The 25,572-nt window shown below is 40.8% G+C and overlaps 1 protein-coding gene across 1 annotated transcript in view; it reads right to left on the minus strand.

Moving 5' to 3' along the window:
- Positions 1–25,572, minus strand: part of lrmda (leucine rich melanocyte differentiation associated) — a 208,644-nt gene that overhangs the window by 64,174 nt on the left and 118,898 nt on the right. The window contains exons 3-5 of the mRNA XM_082557336.1: positions 12,188–12,314; positions 10,698–10,837; positions 6,479–6,605 (exon numbers count right to left, since the gene is read on the minus strand). Of these exons, the coding sequence (XP_082413462.1) occupies positions 6,479–6,605; positions 10,698–10,837; positions 12,188–12,314 (394 nt within the window). The remainder of the gene's footprint in view (positions 1–6,478; positions 6,606–10,697; positions 10,838–12,187; positions 12,315–25,572) is intronic.

A 25,572-nucleotide genomic window follows, 5' to 3' on the forward strand; every position in this document is an offset into this window, starting at 1 on the left:
AAGTAAATTTAACTTTATAAATAACAAATAATTAACATCTGCAAGCCATAAACAACAACAACATCACTTGACTTGTCTCATAAAAATAAAAATCAGAAAGTAAGTTTAACCAAAACTGCCTTCAGCAGGGGCACGTGATAATCAAGTTCAAAGTAAACTATAAAGTGCTGAAACAGTGATTAATGTGTACAGTCAACCTCAACTAAAAGAGACAAGCAAACTAATAACAGATCTCTTTGAAAGAATTAAAGTTTATTGGAGTTTTGCAGAAGCACCCGGTGGGGCAGGAGAAGAGGAAGAAAGATGGATTTTTTTCCCTCCGAGCTCCGAAAACACTAAGCCAACTGTCTCTTATTACACTTGCAGCATCTTTCTGTCACCAAAGAGACCAACAGGGAGGATTATCTCTGACTGAACTGATAGGCCAACGCACTGGGATGCTGTACGATGCAATAGCTAAAAACCATCATTTGATAAGAAGTGTAATTGAAGAAAAGCCTTAGTGGAATGATATTGTTGTTACAGTGCGTGTACAGGGTTTGTAGAGATTTGCAGCCCTATTACATGCAATGAAAAAAAAGACATTGTTTTAAGAGGCACATTTTCATGTGAGAAAAACCTCAAACATGTCCAAAAATGATAAAGTAAGTGATCAGTGATATTGGAAGGAAAAAGTGGGGTTTTCCCCGGCACATTTCTACATTTAAAAGGAAATTTGAAATCAGCAGAGTTACAATAAAAACTCTGTCCTTCCCAAAGCCTTATGAAGGATTTCATTGGAAAAGTATGTTCAGACAACAGGTTACGTAGCTTGCCAATCCCAGACACTTAATATTATTAAAGTAATAAAAGCTTAACCAAGACTTACTTTCAAAGTTTAAAAAAAGGAAAGGTTATATGACCGATCACATGATTTGTCAAACTTTATGAAAACTTAACATGAAAATAGAAAAAGGGAGACATCTCATTATTGCTGGCCAGCCTCGGCCTGCTTTCTGACAAGCCTCAGACTCCACCGCTGAACACAAGAGACATCGAGACAACAAATGCTTCACCGCAGAGGCGTGCCTTCTCTGCACCGGATGCCAGCAGAAGGAGAGGCAGTTAATGCAATAAGGCCACTTTAGTGTCTCATAAAGGCCCTTAGGAAAACACACGTTTGTTTTTATCCACTGCGTTCAGCCAAAAAAAGTGAATAATACATCGATCATTTTTTGCCTGCGAGAGTGACGTGACACTCAGGTCATGCACCCCGTGTCTCTATGCTTTGAAAGAGGCAATAAATCAATATTGGCTCACTTACTTACAATTAATTGTGCTTTAAAGTTTTACAGTGTGTTTATGATATGCAGGGCCTGGATGATTTATGTGGACAGTGTGAGTCACTCCCTCTAATTGCTGTTGTTTTCCCAGCTTATAACCCCTGCGTGACCTCTCAGTTGAAGCTGCCAGAACATTCAGGATAGAGCTCGCTCTACTGGTCCAAACTCTGGACGTATTTCAGCAGTCAGCTACAGAGAAAAGCTCACACGGAAGCATACGCCATTCAGTCAGTTTGATACACGCATCGAACATGTGGTACCCTGGAAGTATCCGACAAAAAGCAAGCACTGTGCTTTGTGTATCGTATGAACTAAACACACTCAAACATTTGCAAACAGCTGCTTTCAGATTTAGGATACGTTATCGTTAAAAAGCAGCGTCTCAAGGAGTGTCTGACGCAATTAACAGATAATAAGACATTATGTAAGCTGGAAAAGAAAACAGACTTCAAAAGCAAGAAAATCACAGTCTGTAAGAGAATTCATCTGAGCGAACATAAGGCAGAGAGGCAGTTTGTGTAGTTATAGTTTGCCCTCTACTACTATGCAGTTCTTTCCTCATTCAACTTCATTCGATGCAGGAATTTGTCAACTCCAGGTTCTTTAGGTATAATATCTGGTGCACATGGAGAATCAAACGGAGAGTAAAGAGCAGTGTTGGTCAAGTTACTTGAAAAAAGTAATCAGTAACTAATTACTGATTACTTCCCCCAAAAAGTAATCCCGTTACTTTACTGATTACTTATTTTCAAAAGTAATTAATTACTTAGTTACTTTTTAAAAACACGATTTACAACCTGAATAGGTGATAAAGCGATAGATCTTTCAGCCCAATTCTACTTTTTCTACATAATCCATCATACAAAATGTAATCAAATGGAAAAGTCCCTTTTTAAAACTTGATTTATTAGTTTTAATCTTTTAACTTTATGCATGAAGCAAAAAATTAATTATATGCACCATTCTCTGACTGGAAGAAATTTGTTTAACATTTAAACCTATTTTCTGCACATTCCAGCAGTCAGTGGAAGAATCCGCGAGTTTCTCTGTGAATTTCCCATTACGTGGTAACGCACTCGGTGCTTGCTCGGAAGTTTAAAAAAAAAAAAAAAAAAAAAAGACGTTTTCTTCCCACGCACAACGGACACTAATGTTTTTGTCACTTTTTATGGAATCAAACTGAAAGCAAGGTCAGTACTTCCAACGCTGCACGCTCATACTCTCTCCCGCACTGATATATTATCCATTGTTGATCTGCACACAGCTGTTGTCACGAACGTCGCACTCGCTTACGTCACTGTCATGAGACATTCTCGCAAAAAAAAATCATGGTTTTAGTAACGCAGTAACGCAGCGTGCCTACGGGAAAGTAACGGTAATCTAATTACCGTTTTTGCAATAGTAATCCCTTACTTTATTTGTTACTTGAAAAAGTAATCAGATTACAGTAATGCGTTACTTGTAACTGCCCATCTCTGGTAAAGAGTGGTAATAAACATGCTTCCGTGGGAATCTGCTGGGTAATATTCCCTCCCCCTGTCGTGAACCATATTGTTTGAGTTTTCTCTAAGGACACATTTGTTCAGTAAAATGATTCAGCAAACCCACTGAAGGCACATTCACAAAGTGCTATATTGCATACTGTTTGTTATGTTTGAAAGCTTCGGGGGAACTCATAACTCTCAAGCAGTGAGATGAACATAGAAACATTCTTCACAGCATACATTTAAGGAAGCTAAACAACCGACCTATAGCAAAATACTGCCTCTTTTTGCAGAGTTGCAATGCAATAAAAAAATAAAACACGAAATCAGAATCGTGCATCACATAATGCACAATCATGGCTCTAAAATGATGTAGCCTATCTCAGATTTGAACTGCTCACTTCAGCGCAAACTTAAAATGAACCACTGTGTGCTGCAGAGTAAAACAGGTTAGTGTCTTGGGAAGAAAAAACTGAACTGAAAAGATCCACTTGAGGACTTTCCTGGCTCTGTCATTGTCAATTCCCTTGAAGAACCGTTACCCAGTGTGCAGAGACTCATGGGACCCGGGAGCTGGCTCAAGCCACCCTGCAATGCAGTCTGCTTTACATTATACCGAGAAGGATGTGGGGGGAAGAAAAAAAAAAAACTGTCTTCATGCTAGAAAATCAAGTCAAATACTTCATCCGGGCAAAATCTAAGTGACATCCGAGGAGCATTTATACTGGCTGACGTAGCTACCAGTAAGGGGGCCCGTGGAGTTACTTCACTCACTGTGAAACGCTCTTAAACATCAGGCAAGAAGTAAATGTTATTCTACTAGTTAAATTCGCTACGCACTTTTTAAAGCTCTACTTGGGATCTGAAAACAGAAAGTGCTGTCACAGTGTTTTGATAGACATGGCCAGTTTAACCCAAGGGTTTCGACAGCATAATGTGGGCTGCGCGGAAGTGGCGTGGCCTAACTGAGCCAAAATGTACCACATGCATTTTCCAAAAGCAGCCCAGCACGGTCCAAATGGCTCTACGTGGTTTGACGCCATTTCATTCCATGACCTCTAAGTCCTCAAAGAGAATTATCACATTATTGCATTCCAACACGCCCAATTTCCCCAAATACAGCTCAAGGCTTTTCCACTCTGACTCTGCTCACTGTTGAGGTTTTGGGAAAACACTAATCATCCCTACTGCTTTCTTTTTTTCTTTTTAATTGTTTACCTCAAGTATTTGTACAGTTTCTCTATCTAGTCTTAGTCATTTTGCTTCCATTTCATGCCCAACTGCTTATTATCCTTTAAAATCAGAAATGCATTTTAACGACCCAGTGACAATTAAACAAATGCCCAAATGTGAGTTTATTTCCTGTGTGTCAGACTGACTGTGCGTCTTCACAACAAACGTTTGGTTCTTTAACGCCTTTCTAAAACCTACACCATTTTTCCTTTGCTAATTCCGCACTTGCAAATCTCATTACAGGCTTTTGCATGTGTCTGCCTCTCTTTACGAAAAAATAGCTCTTTAATGTCTGGTTGTGATTTAGGAAAACACTGGGAATGTATGAAAAGTTATGGTGTTCATATTGTGCTAAAGACCATAACTGCTTTATCAGAAACATGTGGCAATCCTCTGTGCCAGGCCAAAATGGCATGACTGAAAAGGAGTTTAAATTGTGGTCATATTCCACTCTGATATGACTCAAGTGAGGTCTCGAAAGTTCACTGCTGTCTTTTTCAAAGCCAGCCCATTAACTATTCCAATACATACTGTACGTGATGCAGTGAGAACGAAAGGGGCTTTTCCTTAAATTTGTGCTGTCAAAAGCGGGCACGTATCACTGTAAATCTGCTGCAGTTGCTGCTGTTATTAAGGTTTCAGTTTACTCTTAACAATATGGAGAATAGTTGTCATATAGTTTCATATAAATAATAAATGAACACAGAGCCCCACCACCCTCCAAACCCCCCGAATCAGTTTCATAAATAAATGTCTTAAATCACAATCGTGGTCCTTCCCCCCCCCACAGTACTTGCACTAATTGAGACTCGAATGGTAGTGTTAGTGACAGCAAGACATCTAATTACCATTCTTTGTAATGAATCTAATGGCAGACACTGTACCACGAGCCAGTGCTATGAGGAACACCCTGCTGTACCAGACATAAAAGAAAACACAAATATCTAATTACGCCATCATCTCTTCCCAATCTCCTGTTCTGTTGCAGACGTTTCACTAATTGGTGGCCCGCACTATCGGTCAACTTACAATCACTCTGATGATGCAGACAATTAAAGCCGGGAGGTACTCATGGCTCATCAAGTCTGCGGTAGTTGACACATCACGTCTCATCTAACTCAAAACAAATGTTATGGAAATGCTGCCGTGACATCCTCCACTCAGGATATGTCCAGGCAAAAATGCTCTTCATTAGCAGCCCAACACTGCTAATAGGGAAGTGTACATAGTACAAAAAGAGTACGATCAGGCGCACAAAATACTGTGCGAAATGTTCGGTAGACGTATTTTCATCAAAGCTGTAACCTTTTACTTTGCATAGGGAATAAATAATCATATACAGCAGGTTCAAAGACGCAAAGACACAAAAACACACACATCATGTCAGCCCGAATCAGTGATTATCTTTCCTTTCATCTAGGGCTGTGGCGACAAAAGCAAACATTTCTTTTTCACTGACAGGCTATGTAAATAAAATCTTAAAAGTGACTTTATCCTGCCAAAAAGCATTGTAGAGGTCCCCATTTTCTTTTTATATAAAGTGGATGAGCAGTGTTTTCATTCCACTCTTCTCTATCTACCAAACATGGCAGACGGAGGTTAAATTATTTTAGTGTTTTGCTATCTCACTTGCCACTTGCATGAAGAATCAAGAACAAAGAGTAGCATGATCTGACACTAAAAGAGTACACTATCTTAGCTCATTGTCTGAATCAATAAATATTTTGTTTTTCTCGTGCACTTTTAAACCCGACATTAACTCACATGCTTCTGATTTATCACCGAATGCCTTCTCTGGATCCATTTTTACCTCCCAGGCTGACTGTCGGAGCCCCAGAGCATTGAAATGACAAAGCTAAGCTGATCCCAACAGTAAATATTTCATGATCTTACAGTTACAGGAAATCAAATGTGGACAAAAGATGATCATTTATAGTGCATTACAAAATGAGCAAGACGAGGGGATTGAAGTAAAAGGGGCAAACCTTCTTATACTGTATTTATTCATTGGGGTCCCAAACAAGACAAGGATGAATGAATGCACTGACTTGAGATAATTAAGTGATTGCGAGCAGCATGTACATGAGCTGTCACTCCAATCTCCAGCCACGTCACACTTGGAAACACAAGTGTGGCCGGACAGCCGCCCGTCGTCTTTGATCTGGGCTCATGCATACGAAATCAGGTCAGGCCATAATCACACACACTCACATGCAACACGCATGCACACTCTAGGCCTTGGGAGACACCGACTGTTTTCAAAGGGCCACAGTTCTAGGACCTCTGTAAAGGATGAGTGACAGTCAAGCACGCAAAGGAAGAAAAGAAGGATAAAGGAAGAGAATAGGAAAGGGAACAAAGTGACAAACTCATTCAGTTCTTTAGAGGTTCTGCTACTTAAAACAGTGTAAAAAAACTAAACTAAAAGACATAACTTACAGCTTCCGGCTTAGGCTTGACCACTTTCATGAATGCGCCCCTTTCCTGTGCCTCCATCCCTTCTCTTTTGGTTACTTTCCTGGTGTCCAGAAACTTCAGTTGTGGCAACTTGTACAGAACAAAGTACCTATAATGAGACAGGAAAAACTGAGCATTAACATACTGTTGCCATAAAAGGCCTCCTTGTAGGTCTATTCTTGACAAAGAGACAGACTATCTGAGGAAGTGTGTAAACCGTGATACACTAATCAAACTGACACAAATTCTAATATGTAAATGCAGGCATCAACAAAAGTTGAAAAGAAGCCATGTTTACTCAGATTTAATAGTGATGCAGATTTAATGGTGATATTTTCTTGTATGTAATAACCTTCAAAGCTGATAAGAAAAAGTATGACATATAAATAGCATGAAAGAAGATACAACCCGTCTGCTGGAGCTGTCATTCTGCAAGCATCACAGATATCTCTCTAAGCTTTCAGACACACTGTCTTTCATTGGGAGGGAGAGAAACGTCAAAAGATAATGGTTGGAATACACAGATGACAACAGATCCTTTCACTGGCAGGCAGGAATAGAGGAACCGGTATGTCAGGGGTAAGCTGGTAGCTAAAAAGGACACGCATACAGCACCTAAGTGGAGGGTGAGAAAGGACGGGGGATATGTCCAAAGACAAGACCTGTGTGCAGAGAGCCGTGACAAATTGATGATGGTGATGGCGATGAAGGGAGATGGCAAAGCCTGTGTAAAGTTTTCAACACCTGAGGATAATAAGGAGGGGGATTACATTTAGACTGACACGGAATATAAAATATGTTTGTGCAAAATTAAGGAAAAAAATAATTTAAAAGTCTGAAAAAACAAAGCAAACAGACAAACGTTTAAATCATCATCAATAGAAAGACCGCATTTCTAAATGTATGATCACTTTTCAGCTTTCCTGTGACATGATCAAATATACGCTTCTACACAAGGTTTGCAAAAGCAAGCAAACAAACAAAAACACCTATATTGACTTACTAGACTTACTAATTGATCATCAAACTAATTGTCATCTGTAAGTCAAAATTTTAGGTTAGCATGTCAAAATCTCGACTTTCATAACTTGAAATTGAGAAATTTCTAATTTTTGAATAACTTATTCAAATAAATTTGAATTTCAACATACTCTAAGATAAGTCAAAAATGTAAAATGCTCAACTTGAAACTTTGAAAACTCAAATTTTTAACTTAGCTCTGCCTGTTATTCTTAAGTGGCAGCGTGAGCTTGGGTTTTTTAAATATACAAATCACGTCCTGTGCAGTCTTTGGATCCTCTAGCACACACACAACTTCACACAGCGTTGTTGCAAATAGCTAAAAAAGTTGGTGCTCACAACACTAACTGTCAACCTAAATTTTAACCTGAACAGTGTGCACATTACTGTCAGCCATTAAACTATAAGCATTTACCCATAACTGCGCAGACGACTGATGTTATCATGAAATGCTATCATTGCTATATTGCTAATGGTAGCATTAAAAAAGTAGCTAGCAGCTATCGCTAATAATAAAACAATAAAGTGAATCTGGGAGCCTGGCAGCAAACTTTGTCATGCTCTGGAAAGTATTGTTTTCTTAGGATGAACCAATCATTTATGTCTAGACAGAAAGAATATTTTACAATGCTATTTGACACCAAAACAGTGTCAAGTCACCAGAAGCAAGCACTAACTTGCTGTATGTTGTATTGACAAGTACAAAACTGTAGTATAGTGACAACCCTAAATGACACTACGCACCTGCTGATAAACCATTGGTAAGACCAGGTAAAAAGGACTTAAAAAACATTAAATTAAAAATGTATTCGATTTTTTAATAGTGTGCCAGACTAGAACAATGAGTAAATAACAATGGCAGTTCTTGTGGTATTGGAGACAATAGAAAGCGTGCCTTTAGAGGGGAGAGTGTTTTCAACAGCTGGTCTAACTCTTCTGTGCATGATATTTTTGACGTCCAAAAAGTTTGCTTCTCTCTTCTGCCATCAATTTAAACAGATTTGAAATATATTGATGACAGATACCCAAGATTCAAAAGGGATTCTTGGACTTGGATTTTTTCTTTTTTCCTAAAATAAAGTAAGCACGTTGTCTAGGATTATTATAGCTGAGAATAAATCAAATAATATTTCTAGAAATGAGGCCTAGCTACTAAAAAAGAGCGCCTTTGCTGGTGAGAGCTCCACCACTCAAATCCAAGAGGCCCCTTCCCAATCCAGTGTCTCCCTCCATGTAGAAAGACTTTGTTCAGGGCATTTTCATGATGAAATGTGAAGATGCCCTTGGGAGACATGTAGAGAGGTTATTCTCCATAGGTAACCTACCATCACAGGGTCAAAGCAGATGACAAGGCTCTGTCAGCCAGTGGGGATATTAATGATTCAACTCAACCACAGAGGGAGGATAAGAAAGCGAGAGAGACAGAGGGGGTAGAGTGGAGGGTTGGGCTTGGTTGTGGTGGAGGGTTGGGATATGTTGACTAGTGAAAGAGAAAAAGAGTAGCTACTGTATACTTTGACAATACCAAAATATGGCTTCTGACACCCTTTGAAGTATATCTGGTTCTAACAGCGAGACTAACATTTAGAACAGTGCAATTAGCTTTTTACTAAGGGGGCGTGGGGCGCAATAACACACATGTAATAAAAGTCAAATAATTAAAACATTTAATGTTAATTTCATTTCATTTACAATGGCAGCATTAATTGGTGCATTAAATTCAAGGGGAAGTCTCTTAGAGAATTCCTTAAATTCTAATGATTGTCTGAAATTCGTAAAACCAAAGTTATCCTTCATTTACTTGTTGCAAACTTTATTCTCCAGATTGAATAAAGTTTAGAAGAAGTTAAACTCCAGCTAAACAAAAACAAACATTTTATACCCATTTGTTTCACTGTGTTTATTGGCACATCAGGAAAGTTCATTTTAATTGTTAGCTGAAATTATTTGAAAGAATATTAACACAATCATTACACTCAGTAATGTCTTGGGTGAAGGAAAAGAAATCATTAGCATCTCTTTGATCAGCCACAGCGGAGAAATTGGAAAAATTGATGACGTCTTATAATGTAAGGGATTACAAGTACATTAGAAATATTTTAAAGAGAATTATACTGCCAGAACATTTTAAACCAAAGTTACTCTGAGGAGTCCTGTGCTGAATAGCCATTTCCCACTATTTACGTATAATATTAGAGAACTGAACTCTTGTTATTGTAGTACTACGAACGGCCGCTGAGCATTTGTACAGTCACCTAATAAAAGAACGCTATCTAAACTCCCGTGCAGACTACACAATGCTGTGCGAATAGTGTATTTCTATGTCACTGCACTAATTGGGGCACCGATGCAGCACACCAGGGTATTTCACTTGAGAGACCAAAAGCTCCTGAGGCATTGGGCTGGGTATTTATTGCCCAAGGCCAGTGCTGTCACGACCTGCATACAGCCTAACCTTGTCAGACATGAAATCTGCATCACGCTCAAATTGATGTTTTACTATGTGACACATTATGAATATTACATTACAGGACCATAGACGTTGTCAGTCAAAACAGAACAGCTTTCCTTACCAGTAAGATAAGGATGCGAGAAGAAGGGGGAAAAGGGGGGAGGAGGGGAGGGAAAGTGAGAGCGATGGGTGGTGGCGGTGGTGGTGGTGGGGGGGGGGGGGGGGGAGAAAGGGAGACAAAAAGAGAGAAGAAAGATTATTCAAGAAAGGCATGGGTGGTAAATGATTAATAGGCAACACAGAGTCAGAAACAAGCACTTAGGGCTAAAACAGACAAAAGAGAGTATGCTTTTCGCCTTTTATCGCATTTCATGTAAAGGACCCTGACAAATGGTGGTCATATTGCATGGCTTGAGGCCTGGCTTGATGTTTAATGCATCATCTGCTCTGGTAAGGCAGGGTAGTAAACACTCATTTGTGGTGGTGACTAGTCACACATGAAATCCATTTTGCAAACTGGAGTGTAGAGGGGCCAGTTGACAAAGCTTTTAGAGTGATGTGGTTGAATCCGCAGTCTGCTTATGAACTGCAGGAGCTGTTTGTTTAAAAAAAGGAACATCTCCAAAGACATTATTAATAAAAACCTATCATTCTGAACAGTTGAGTATCTAAAAATCTAAACACATAATGATCTTCCTCATACAAGATCGATACGTAACATCAACAGACCTGTATCGCTGGTAGTCGTCCTCGTCCTTATCCGGGCTGACCAGCTGGTTAGGACAGGCCTCATTTCCCAGCAGGCTTAGGTACTCGAGTGATGGGGTCACATCAGCCAAGTGTTCCAGCAAGGCCTCGATATCAGTCAGGTGTCAAAGGGCGGATGTCAAGGACCTCGTGCTGTTAATTACATTAGCATTTACTACCCGCACAGCCCCTCCCAGGCCTGGCTCCACAAAAACACATCACTGTCAAATTTACTGAGGTGCTCAAAGAGGCTAGTCAGTGGCTTTGTGAGACTGGGCAGACAGAGGGGCAATTTAAGGTGCAGGCTTTGGCATATAGTAGTGACACAATTTGGCTCCTGCTCTCTCTCTTTCTCTTGAACGCTCTCATTTCCTAGGTGGCCGGGTGCAGAACAGTGACAAAATGATGGATGCCCTGTGGTTTCAACAGTCCGTGCTTCTCAGAGCTGTGCCGTGGAAAACTTTTGCGAAACGTGGAAAAAACAAACAGCCCCTAAGCAGGCACATTCATCACTAATACATTCACTTGGAAAATTGAGCCCCAAAGTGTCAAAATACAACTGCACTAATGCAGTGCTCAAGCTTTAAAATGGCACCATGCCACGACAGGATGTACATAATTGGCCTATTAGCATGTGCCGACCACTTCACAACCAAACTCAGCGCACAGTCCCAGATGCACACTTCAAGGAGTCCCAGTTTTAATGTTGACTCTGGAAGTGTGTGTGTGTATGTGCGAGAGAAAGAGTAAGCATCGTTACCCAGTAGGATTTGCGTAACCAGAGAAAAACAGGACACATTGCTAAAGCTGTTCTGAAGCTTGGAGGGGAAGTTCACACTTCTCTGACTGATCATAAACAGCTTCGCAGTGTGTCTTAAATTTAGGTTGGCTGTGCAGAGCTCTGGTTTTTAACATGTTTACGTTGGGTGGCAAGTAGAACGCAAGATGATTCGAATAAATGAGGCCAAAATGTGATCATTAAGTGACAAATAATACCTGGACAATTCTATAGCAGTGAGGAAAACGGTGCAATACAATATTAAAGCTGATGCAAATACATTAGTGCAAATTAAAGCGAAAGAAAAAAGAAACAAATCAACCAACTATATTTCGCAAATATAATGTCTCGCTCATTGGATCTGGTTTTAATTTGCTACTTTTTTATTCTTTTTGAAAATAGAAAAAAAAAGATATGTTGACAGTTAAAACTGATTCCACTAGAGGTCCCTGTGGTTCAAAAACTAGTCCAGTGTAAAGCTCTGCGACAGCCAACTTCTTGTACACTCTTTTGCAACACCCAGTGCTTCCTGCAGAGCCGTGGCATAACAAAGTGGCTTTTTGAGACAATACAGGAAGGCAGTGACACAACAATTAATATGAAATCAACTGCTGATGCCGACACCGAGGCCTGTAAATAATGTCTGCGTTGGAAAATGCAAATCAGAGGCTGAGCAACGGCCTTGAAAGGATATGTGGTTCTTGTTGAGCGTCAGGGTGTGGAGGTTGGGTAACCTGGGCAACTGGAGGTCATTTCCAAGCAGATTGTTGTCGACGATCAGCTCTTCCAGCTCAGTGAACATTTTGAGGCCTGCCAGTGACCTGCAATGATAAGGAAGCAGGAAAACTGTTATGGCTTTAAATCTGGTAAGCTGTTATTGAGAAGAAATAAATATTTCAGCTCTCTTTCATGCACCAAGAGAGTATGGGTCTGGGCCTGTCAAGGAAGTGAATGACAAGAATTAGTGGTGCTGAGCTCCCCTGGCATGGTGAGGCATCCTTCAGCGGCTGGCAGGATGAGGGATGGGGGTCACTTGTGAGTAGCCAGGATTCAAAACAAAAGGCTTCAGAAATGCAGCGGGCAGGATGAATTTGTCAATGTCTTGTGCCTTGAGGCACCCAGTTTCGCCTGACCCTAACCCTCCATTCCCAAGACAAATCACTCTGTCACAGTTCACCTTCACTCCCCAGACACAAATTTAACTTGTCATCCATCATTTTCACAGAGGAACTGGAATACACTTGCAATCACAGATGGAATGGAAGGGAAACTTTTTTTTTTTGCAACTGTGCCATGATAGGGGTTAGTGTCGGGATTTTAACATCAAAGGACTATTTTCTTTTCCTCCTAAAGGAATCATTTTGCCTTTCCGTTTCTTTCTATGACGCAGTGCAAAGGAAGGTGAAGGGTCATCTCAACTCCTTTTCCTCTCTGTCCCTCTCGCACACATTCACACAGGCATAAAAATGACGTAGGGCCGGTGTCAGGGCGCTGCAAAGTTCAAGCCATAGAAGCTGCACAAAGGTAATGCGTGTGCTGTCTAATCCCTCGCACTATTAGCCCTGCATGTTTAAGTGTCCTGAGTGGCTTTATTGATATCTAAATCTGACAAAACATCTCTTATTCACCGCTCATATTTTCATTAAATGTGGAATTTCTGAATATTAAGTACATTTGACTGCACTAATCATTCTTTCCAAGCTCTACACTAAACAGATAAAATGTTTTCTGGTAAAAGTAAAAGCAGATGGATTTGAAAATGCAGTTATATAAATATAAATCCAAGTGAGCCATGTCACATCTCTACATGACAAACTCAAGGTTCACCGATGTCTAAATAACTGCAGCATGAACTATTGCTCCTCTCTGTATCTGCCTAGTGTCATGAGCTGCCTAGCGCACACAACTCTTGTGACAACATGCATATGGAAAGCATGAAGCAGTGTGCAATATGGAAACAATGTATAATGTACAGAATAGATTATGGAAAAAGATAATGAAAAGGCAAGATTAAGACTTTGGGAAAAACGGAGGACAGGCTGTAGTATAAATCTAAGATCCTATCAAGATTTTAACTTTTACAACTAATTGGTAACTCAGTTCCCATATGTGCACTTTAATTACACACTTTTAATTAGCCTGTTCAGTTTCTCATTCACTTTTCCCCACCCACCACCCGAGGTCCACTGAGGCATAGTCCATGATCCAAGAAGTACTGTAGACGCTGGCAGCAGACATACTCCCAGCAGCTTTGATGTACAAAGCAAAAATGTTGCAACTACCTTCATGAGTGGAAAACAATAAATCAGCAAATTCATTGTTGACTTGCGAGTGAGGCAGACTCGTTTTAAAGACATCAACATTTTGCACACACACACACACACTCGACACCCACAACAACTGACAGCACCTAGCCAGCGTGCTGGGAAAGCCGCTAGCTGACAACGTCTTATCAGGTCTGATTAATGCGCTGGCAAGATGGATGAACGGTGAGATGTGCCAGTTTTATGACATTTTCTGTTTGCTTGTATTTTTTTCCCCCCACAATGATACTTTTCATTTATAAAGGCATAAAAAAGCTACAGTATAGTTAGCTCAACAGAGAATACAAGTAAACACTTCCAATGTAGTGACAATAAGTCAACTTTCCTGTTCCTTTTGAGTACATTCTGTGTCATCTGCTGTGCTGGGATTTGTCCATATGCCAGTGCTGCTTATGCAAATCCACAAGTAGTAGTAACATGTAAACTGTAGGCTACTTGTGGCTAGGCTACTGGCTCTAAAGCCAAAAAATGGGAATGCAATTAATACATTTTTTTGCACTTTTATTGTGTTTGTCCTGATAGGATTTCAGTACAAAATGCAATTAAATGCTGCATATAATCTTTGTTTAAGTATAGGTATACCACACTGGATAACCATTATTTAATTCACTGTGAACAAAGCTTGCTAACAAACTACTGAAACCTGCATGCGTGTGTGTGTGTGTGTGTGTGTGTGTATGATGGGCTGCAGTCCTGTGGGTTATGTTATTAGCTGCTCGGTTAAAGAGAGCCGCATGGCTCAGGAGGGAGCCTTATTAATTGTTGTTTTCATGTCACCACTACTGCGTGCACTGGCTGATTTAATCAGTTAAATTCACAGCCAGGGGAGAGCCACAGAGTCCCATCCAGCATTAGCTACAGTGCAAGGGATTGAACTTCTAATACTCTCCAGCTTTCTTTGCTCCCTCTGCAAACTTCCATAACTGGTTTCATTACTTTTTATAAGCATTCTTGTTTTAATGTGTGGCTCTGAAAACAAAGTTTAGGCACTGCAGTAAAAGTACTTTACCCCCTTAAGAAAAGGGGTAGGGTTTGCTATTAAAAAGACTAATGAGACTAACCCAGAGATGTGATAAATGGCAGGCACAGGCAAAACGCGAAATTTCTACAGTGAAATACACACACACACACACACACACACACACACACACACACACACACACACACACACACACACACACACACACCAAACATTTTGCTTTAAATGTTTCATACACCTGCTAGTATGACAGATCCCATTATTTTAATAGTATAATTAATTATCAAAAAGGTAAGTGTAATGTTTTTTTTAAGAATAAACATAATAATTAAATAGAATAAAGAATTTTATGGAAGTGAATTACTCCCAAAAATAATTTACCATTTTAACATTACAAATTTAGAAAAGCTACAAACCCCCCCCAAAAAATAAAACAACAACAACCAAAAAACCTATTACCTAGAAAAAGAGAGTGAGCGAGCGAGCGAGAGAAAGGCGGTAGCTTTAACGAGGTGAGGCGATGAATCCTCTCCTTGTTAAGATAATTATGATCAGCCTCATTGTCAGAGCTAATACTTCACACAGGCTGTCTGTACGCTTTGACTACCACTTAGCCTGTGTAAGCCCACCATCATACATCACACAGCCCTGTGTGCATAAGTGTGTGCTCTCGAGCTTACACAAGTAGCGCATGTATGTGCTGAAACCTCCATTATCCGCAAAGATCCAGCCTATTGAACACAGAGGGGAGACACAGCAATATTTAGCTGGAGCAGAGGAAGCTCGGCACAGGGAGCACAGACAAGGACACTGGAGAGGAGACACTGACCCAGAGAGCAGCTTTGCCAGATCAATACACTAATACTGATGCAGACATAGTGATTGATAAACCACTGCTGACAACAGAGGGAAGAAAACTCTCGACCATTATTGGCTGAAATGTCAGTCACTTCTGCCAATGGTGTGCACTAGTGTCATGTTGGATATCCTCAGGCAGCACATGAAAAATGAAGAACAGCAGCCCGGGCTCTTTTACATGTGTTCCACAGTCTCCCTCCTTGTGTCGGCTGAAGACGATAGGTCAAACACGGAGTTTGTCTAAGCCATTACAGAGCTATAAAGTAAAACAACCTCAAAGCCTCCTTTATTACTGAAATGGTGATAGAGATCAGAGGTCGCATCCTTGCAGCTAGCAGTGTGGTACTTAAAAGTTCCAGAGTCTAATGTATATTAAAACACATGCGCACACAAGTCCCTTGAAAAGCTTGAGAGCCCTCACAGCTGCGGTCCACAGCTCAGGAGCCAAAGTCCCCTCAAAGGTTGCATCAGTGCGAGAAAAAAAGCAATGCACACCTATTTTAAATGGAGGGCAAGAGCTGCAGAGTGACGGGCATACTGACATACTGTTCAGAGGGCAACAGATAAATGTTTGATGAATTGACCAATACTGTGGCCATGATGGCCCTCATATGTGCATAATGGACTATTCAGAGCACACTTCAGATTGCCTGCCAGGATAAGGTACTGTAATGAATGGTAAAAGGAACTGGACCTGAAAAAGCCGGCATGTGGACTGGCTTTAATAAACTTAATAAGAAAAGGTGAATGGAGGAGGGTTGGCTAGAGATGAAGGAAGAAGGCCGTAAAGCCATTCAGCCTTAAATAGTCAAAAAATATCCTGATGGTTCTTTCAACTCTGTATACTGCAATATATCTGTCAGTCTTTATGTGCAATTTAAAAATATCCATATTCCTAAACAATCCCATTTTCCCACATCTCCCACTTTGATTGTGTTATCTAACACTTTGCATTACAAATCCACTTATTTCAAGAGAGACGTTGAAATTTCATTAGATAACTGCACCTCCTTGATAACTGACATTAAAGAAATTTATTTCACTGAAAAAATGAGAAGGAATAGATTTGCTTTAACGAGTTTTAGAGACATTTGAGATTTATATTGATACAAAAGTCTAAAGCTTATATGACACCAGATGAGCTAATATTAGTATATGTGTAAAAAGTGTAAAAGGTGCGGCTTGAAAATACAGACAGTAGGGAAAGAAATATGTAACCTATTAATACAACAAGTCTCCATTAGTTCAGCATTGCTGTATTTCGTTACTTCAGCCCGCAATGGAAACACGAGTAAATAGCCTAAAATACCAAAAATAAGGCATCAAAACAGTGCTGGGATTAGCTCATGATAAATAAGATGACATTAACTGTAAAGCAAATTAATGCCCTGCAACCCCTCGAGCCCCCCTACCACCTCCACACTACGCTGATCAGGTCTCTTTCAGCGCTCTCCCCTCCAGCTACAGTTTATGGTCTATACGTGGCTCTGCACACGCACCTCTGATGGGGATGGTGAATTAGGCTGTCATTATCTGTCTCTATCTCCCCCCCAAAGCTCTCGCCAACCCCTGTCTTGCTCACATGCAGACAGTCACTGCTCAGTGTGGCACTCCTCTCTCTCTGTATTGCAAGGCCTCAGGTGGCAGTCATTTAAAGATCACACATTCAGGACACACGTAGCCTTCCTTTGAATGCATGTCAATTCACACATGGAAAGGGGATTACAAGTCTCCTCCCAGGCAGCTGCAAATTACTATTAATGGCAATGCAAATCATTAGAGTACATTTGGCGCCGCCAGCAAATCTCTTCTTTATGTGGGCTCACTCTTAATCTGTTTTGAATATTGCACTATGCTTGCTCCCGCGTGCGAAAGCATCGGGAGCTACAAAGCTGTCAATTGATAGTGGCATGATAGAGTGAACTTTACCGAGGGTTACATCATTTGCTAAAACAAACAGATATTTTTAGAGAGCGGAAACCTGTGAAACATAATTATCAAAGTTCTTTTTTGATAGAGATGTTAAATATCAACCCTCGTTACTTCGCTTTACATGAGATTATTAAGTGAGAAGTGCAGATACAGTTGTTGTAAATGTCTACATCACGGCGCATTTGTCTGAAATTTTAAAGCTGCTAATACCACCGTGGCTCCAACAGTGTCTGAGTTATAGACTACCCCTGTGGATATTCCCGCTGAGCGTGTGAGGTTAATATTCTGTCTCAATGTCATTAGGGCTGGCAGAGGGGCTGAGAGCACTGTGAATCAGACAGGGAGTGATCCTGTCAGTTCGCACACACCTTCTCACGCACGCACACATGCAAAGACCCAGGGCCTACAAAATCAAAACCGCTGTACTGTGGTCAGCATCACCTGGCCTTACTCCCCTTGCTGAATAATGACCCTGGACCAGCCCTTTTCCGAGGGATAAGAGCTTGACAGACATTCCTGTCTGGCCCAACCTCATAAGCCTCGCTTGACCCCAGTTTGGCACGGGATGAAGTCTAAGCTCTAACAACGACCTAATAGAGAGGTAGAAGAGAGTCGCCCATTTGAAATTGAGAGCTGACACAAAGACAGGTGTTCCCTCGTGTGCAGCAACAAATTGTACACCGTGAATTGCGTCATAAGCGCAAAATACATCATCAGAGCCCACGCTGCACCTCCCTCCTCGCAGTACCTGGACTGTGCTCACAATACGGCCCATGCATCTTGTGAATGTTTGTATTAAAAGATTAGTTGTCTATCCACATGACAAATACCCTCCCTTCTCAGTGAACGGGAACTGGAAATCAATTCACTGATGGCATCGCAGTCAGTGAGGACATCAATGCGGCACAAACAAGCACATGCAATCTCTCATGCATGCCGCATTTGGCTCACATATTGGTGTGTACATAAAACATTAAAAAAGCCTCCCACAATAATTATATTTCCCATAAGCATTGATTTTATTATTATTTCTATTAAATAAAATAATACACATCCATTTATTTTAAATATAAGGAATATTAACTGGAAATGAACTTGTAATAAAATAAGCTGTAAAAAAAAAACAAAACATTAAATAATGGATGGTGCGATTTGTGAGGAAGAATCCCTCAGTGCTGTGTCTGCCTGTACACTCTGTCATTACAGTGTTCAGGCTCAGTGCTTGTCAACATTTCCCTGAGAGGGGGAGCCATCCCGCATTACGTTAGAGTGAGTTCAACTGTCAACTGCCAGCCATTTGTATGCCTCAGCATCCACCTAATAGCAAATAATCACTACCCCGCGCTCTCTTCATGGCAAATGATCGATGTTGTCTTGATGTCTGATGGATGACCCTGCCAGAGTGATGTCCAGGCATGCATTAAAAACCACCTCTATGAAAAGCCTGTCAGTCTGATAAAGGGGGTGCACGCAAAATCCCGTGCATGTGCGCAAACTGCCGCTCAGGAAACGCATGCACGCAGATAAAGGAGAAAATGAACAGAGTGAGGAGAAGTCGTGATTCAACTGAACAATAAAGTAAAACGAGAAAAAAGAAAAAAAAAGAGGAAAGGCTAAAGATAATTTCTTCATATTAGCGGTGAATTTTATAATGTGACGGGGCCTGTGGTGTGATTGGTAGACAGCATTACCAGAGGTAGACTACTCAAGTACCACCTGGGATGCTTTTTCTCCTCTCACCCTCTGTCGAACACACAAACAGCTCCCTATTACCCCTCAGTGTTCAGATTAAAATGCACAGCACCACAATCTTTGATCTCCCACTTGCTGACACAAATCCTTTCAAGCCTCAACATTTTCCTGCAAAGGTAATTAGTGCTAATTAAAAAGTTTCGAAAGCAGTCTACGGCTGCTGTTGATGCTGCCGCTGCTGGTGCTCAGGCTTGCCCTCCGTCAGATTACCCATCTACCCCCTCCCTGGGTCTTGCGGATGTGTGTGTGTCAGCCGTGTTCCTGCCTCTTCTCTGTAAAGAATCCCACAAATAGACAACGCGATTCAGCCTAGAAGATTTGAAGTAGCAGGATGAAATCTGGAAGCCCAGTAAGGGGTCTAAAGTGGTGGTTCCCCCACCCTCCTCGTACAAAACTATGCTCTGCTGGAGAACATGTAATGACACATTAACAAATAGAAATCTAACAAATGGAACAGGTGTAGTCTTTAATTGGAATATCCTAGCTTGTGGGGCTAAAACATGGAGTAATTAACTTGATAAGGGATTCAATTTGTTGCAGAGAAACATATTATTCAGCATAGGCTGTGATTTGCATAATGATAACAAATACCAAAACCCCAAATTCTTACAGCTTCCTGAATAAACACGCTAGCGATTAAATAATTTTATGTTTGCTGGGATTCTGATAATTTGAGATAACGATTCAACTTGAGCAGTCCGACAGTGCTATCATTCACTCATTCGCCTGCCTGCCTTATTGCTTTCATCAAGCCATTATTATGATATAATTAGCTGCCTTTCTACCATATTATTAAGTGGCTCGCTGAATGTCAGGTACAGCAGCGTCGCAGAAATAACACACACACACACACACACACACACACACACACAAAAAGAATGTCGTTGCACAGTGTTTCAAAAAGATAATTACATAATCTCAGCATGGAGAGCAAGCAGAAAAGTGATAATTAGACAAGTATTCCTGCCAATTAAAGTATCAAGCCTTGTGTGTGTGTTTTTTCTTCTGTGTGATACAGAGCTTTCTGCAGTTCCATGCGACATGTGACAGGATTATAGTGTTATTGTAAAATTCATCATTATAAGTACGTGTTCTAAGTGCAGCTTGCGGCTCTGTTTACTAGAAGCTGTGAGGTTTTTAAAGACTTGAGTTGAGTAACAATAAAAGCCAGGAGTAGGTTTGGCTTCAAACCTATTAATAGGCTTCATGATTGACATGGATGTGTACTAACAATAAAAAAATAAAAAAATAAATGAATAACAACAAAAGTTACTGATTTGACCTTTGGGATAGTTCTTTCTTTCGTCAATGTTGTGTGTGTGTGGTTTTTTTGTGTCTTGTCTTACACCACAAAAAGAGATAATAGAAGATGTCACCGCACAAGGCTGCCTGAAATGGAATGCCATCATTTTAATTTAAATGTTACATCCTCTGTGACATCGCTGTCGATGCATAATTGGCACCGAATCCCAGTTTGGATGTACATATTTATCATTCAGCGTGAGACATTCAAAGATACCAACAGATATGCTACTTTGATGGGATGACAGTCAGATGGGGGGGGGGGGGGGGGGATGTAACGGCAAATCAACTGTCACGCTGTCATTTAATGTTTTTGTCATAACTTTGCACAAAAACACGCAAGATTAGAAATAACAAACGAGCTGTAGGCCGGAATCAGCCTTCTTGCTCCAGAATTGTGTAAAACGGGTCAATTTGATCCACGCACAAATAGATCAAACAACACACACATTTTTTTTTTAAACAACCAAAAACATAGTAAATGATGGGCACTTTTCTCCGAAAAGGTTGCGACAAACTTCACGCTGTGTACGTTTGATTATCTGTCAAAAACCAGAACTTTTTAAAGTTCACACACATTAAAAGATTTGCTTGCTGTATATACAGGAAACACTTGTAATCTCGCAAAAGCGAGCAGGTATTTAAAAACTAACAGCACAGAACTTTTGGCCTCCCCCTTTTGGCTCTGGGTGTAACTACACAGACACTGTCTCCGTACGGATTTTCCACCATATGCTCCATCTTACTCCTAACTGCCGTAGCCTGCTCCACAGATCTGCTCTTCACCTCTGGCAAACTAATCATTGTCAGCTGGCATAAACATTTTTACCAGTGTTGCCATAGGCACCAGATTTACTACTCTGGCATATTGCAAAACAAAGAGATATTTATCTGAAGTTGATAAGCTTAATCGGTGTTGCGTGAACTTGTTTGGCAAAGGGCTTGTAGACTTTCATTTACATGTCAAAGTAACGCAAACCACCTCAAACACAAGATGTAGTGGTCCATGTGCACGCACTGGAAACAACTTCAGCAATGCAACTTTCTGAGGATGAAAAAACAGAGAAAAGAAATGAAAAATCTCTCGCTCTCTCCTTTCTCCACACCGTCTCCCCTCCTCACCTCGCCTCTCTCTGTGTCTTACCGCCGGCCCATTACCTTTACTGAGTGAGGCTCATTAAAGAAGGCAAGTTGAGTCAAATCTTTCTGTAATTCAGCAGAGGTGAATTGCTGTCAACATCATTAACCGTCATTTCTCCAACTCACTTCAGTACTTATGAAGTGTTCTTTATTGTGTAATGATCCAAATCTCTTCTCTAAATCACCCCTCTTCAAAGGCCCTGGAGGACATACCACCCATGCAGCCGGCTGACATGCTACAGGGCCAGATTAAACATGGCTCCATCAGTGTGTTCTGCTTTGTAGCTGAACACATCCAGCATTTCATCCTGCACTGCAGCGAGAAAGGTGCGTTTCGCAAAAGGTAACGGCAAAAGAAGCATAAAGGTGATTTAGCTCTTATATGCAAAGAGCTTCTACTGACACTGCTTCGCTTTACTTGGATTTTCTGCACTACATGACCTAAATTCTGCCAATAACCTTCTTACCTCTCTTTCTGTTTCTCAATACTGTTTACAGATAGTTCAATGATCTCATAGGGCTATTGGCCAGACTGGCTCCATGGCTAATTACAGTGAGAGCTGCCCTGCTTGTCATGCTAGATGTCCTCTGAGTCCTGTCTTAAAAGAAGCTTCCTTTGTGCCTCCGCCATTGTGTGTCCCCCAGTGCTCAGTGTCATGCTATGCAATGTCTTCCAGGCCTTGTGTTGGGGAAAGCCTCTTTTGTGCAGCCACCATTGTGTGTCCTAGTGCTGAACCCCCTGCTAGGTAGGAACACAGACAAAGTGCAGCAGGGGAATGCTTCTCAGAGACCTAAGACCTACAGTAAATCTTCAAACAATTTAAACAAACAAAAACGGCCGCTGTGGTGTGGTGTGAGTAGACAAGGAAAAGCAGATGAATAAGCAACATCAATTACTGGGGCTTTGACCTGCAAGCCCCCACACCATGGCACACATTTCACACCAAATCGCCCCAGATTGAAGTTGACACTGCTGGAGTGGAAACACTGACCCCTCACAAAGCTAGTGCTTCAAACTTAAGAGCAGAGGAAGGCAGGGGGCATTGACAACCTATATATACCAAGGCCAACGTACGGGACAAGGAGGGGTATGAAGAAAAAATGCACACACGTACACATACACACACGCATAATAGGTCCTAGTTTGTTTTAAAGTGAGACAAAATGGCTCAATTTGTGCACTCAGGCCATGGAATTGGCCCAGCTGAGATACAAGAGGAACATGCGAGGGGACAACCGCATCAGGCCACTGATAAGGAGCCTATGAGAGGAACAAAGCCGGATGTCCAACAGGCTTAACAGTGAACCTGAGCAGGACTGGACCCTCTTTAAAGCTTGTTTTAGCCTTCCAGCTTTACCCCCGAAAAGTGCCGCTTCTCCTGAAGCCTTTTTACTCCAGCACATAAAGCTCGCCTCTACTTTGTAAGCCTGGACAAAAGGGAAAATAAACACATGGCTCACATTTGTTCAACACACAGTAAACTGTTGTCATGAAAAGTCCCACAAAGAGAGAGAGAGAAAAAAGAGAGATACCACTTTAAGTTTTACCTCTTACTTAAAAGAACCTATTTTCATTATTATTTCTGATTGATACAAGAAAAAAAGGTGTAACCAGAGGTGAGAAAGATCACACGGCTCCGTCACAGTTTGTCAATACGGCGTTAACTAATCTAATAACAAACGGCTCCGGAAAAACACGCAGAAAATGAGGAGCAGTCGTGCAGCCGAAGACCAGCACCACTGACACATTTGGGGGCATCAGGCACTAGATAGAGACAGTTCTAACAATCTCCCAATTAGCCAGAGGGGAAGCAGAAAATATGTCTCGGGTTCATGGAGCAAAGCGTGAAACTTAATAATATGACATGGCATATGAAAACACAGCATGTCTTTTTATAGCCACATGTGAAAATGAAGCAAAAATTAAGGAGGAAAAGGTGCGTGTCTTTTCACGAAAAAAGAGACGTTTCGTGGCGTTTCTGTTTTATAGTAGATCGTAGGAACAGCAACAGATGCAACAAATATTAAAAAAAGACAAGAAGAGAGACAGTGAAGCATTTATTATGAGGGTGAATGTTTAAACTAAATGAGCTTGAAACCAGTCAAGTGCTTGCAAAACTTTACCTTCACACATAACAGTATCTTTGAAAACATCTTCTTTTATTTGGTTCGTAAAACTATGAAAAGTATCTTCTCAGCCTGCAGTAAAGCACAACTAACAGCAACAGTAAGATAAAACAACATTACATTACATTACATTCCTACTCCAGATAATTTCCAGTTCAATAATATGAACATTATGGGAGTCATTAGCAAATTTAATGAAAACTTAAAACCAATTTTGCCTCCGTGCAACCATGACAAATTGGCAGACAGATTAGGCAGTCTGTCAGACGGGCCGAAGCGTTGTTCGCTAAGAATATCAACTCCAGACATTATCGCAAACTATTTAACCCATCTAAAAGCTCTATCTGCTCCACTAATGTATAGGGCTTATGCGCGAGGGCCTATTTTAAACAATGGAGGCCCCTCACTACCACCCTACTCCAGATTCACAGACATTCAAACTGGATTATAATGGAGGCTATGCCAGTCAGTCAGTCAGCAGTCTTTGCAAATGGAAATCCACAGAAAGGTGGAGATGGGAATCATTTTATCTAGTTGACACACATTACAACAGAGAATTTCAAAAGAGTAAGATGGAAGCTCTCAGGTCAATTATGGTGTCAAGGCTGTCATCTCGCAATGAAATATATACCTTTGAAGAACACTTTACTCGAGGGATGGGGTAAAAAGGATGGGAAGATGTACTGTTTAACCCAGAGACCATATAAGAATATCAGAGATGATGGAGTAAAACGTGGCATGATAATGGACCATTTTCACTGAGCACACTTTGTCAAGGAGGACAGACTACACCCACTGTCTGAAGGGTGGCATCAAGGAATATTATTTTGGTGACTGCAGCTGATTAATGGCACGGGCTGAAACAAGGTGCTTGGTCATTAACAGTTATTACGATAATGGGCAGAGGTAATTTATGTGTTTTAACCAGAAACAATGAGGCTTTCTAAGATTTTAACTTTCCAACAAAGCCAGATCAAATTAATGGTCAATCTAAACCCTTTGAAAATAATAATAATTTTGAAAAAACATAAAACAACACCACTTTAAATAACAAATGTTTTAAATCTGCACATGGCAAACTTTGCTTCTCCAGTGCCTTTTTATTCTAGCCTCCAAATGTAAATGTCCTCACCCTCTGTTCAAAATATAAAATACTAACCTTCAGACAGTGAATGACAGAGGGAATTATGGGTAATTGTAGTGTCAAAAAGGGAGACAGCTGTATGATGAGATTCTGTGTCATTTAGACAATCAGAAACTTAAGAGGCAGTGTGACACATTTCTCCCCCTCCATTCGACAGGGCTCCTGACATGGCTGGTGATAATTTCCAGAAGAGAGAAAAAGAGACAGAAAAAAGTGAGCGGAGAGAGCACAAATGAAAATGGAAGTCACTGAGAGAAAGGTGTGATTTTTCCTCTTCCATATGCAGCGTGGGCCGAGTGATAGCCTGTGTGCTGCATTCATTGCTAGATTCAAGACGAAATATCCCCTTACATGTCAACCTGCCAGCTAGATAAGAGGTGTCTGAAACTCTGTATGAGATTAATACTTCCCAGCTAGAAATGACACAGGATGTGAGGAGGGTGGCGGGGGAGATTTTTGATCCCTGCGTGGTGAAGCCACTTCAACAACAGTACGAGATCTACCACCTGAAAAATACAAGC

This window comes from Aulonocara stuartgranti (genome assembly GCF_965226115.1).
Source record: "Aulonocara stuartgranti genome assembly, chromosome: 13".
In the NCBI taxonomy this organism is placed as follows: Eukaryota; Metazoa; Chordata; class Actinopteri; order Cichliformes; family Cichlidae; genus Aulonocara; species Aulonocara stuartgranti.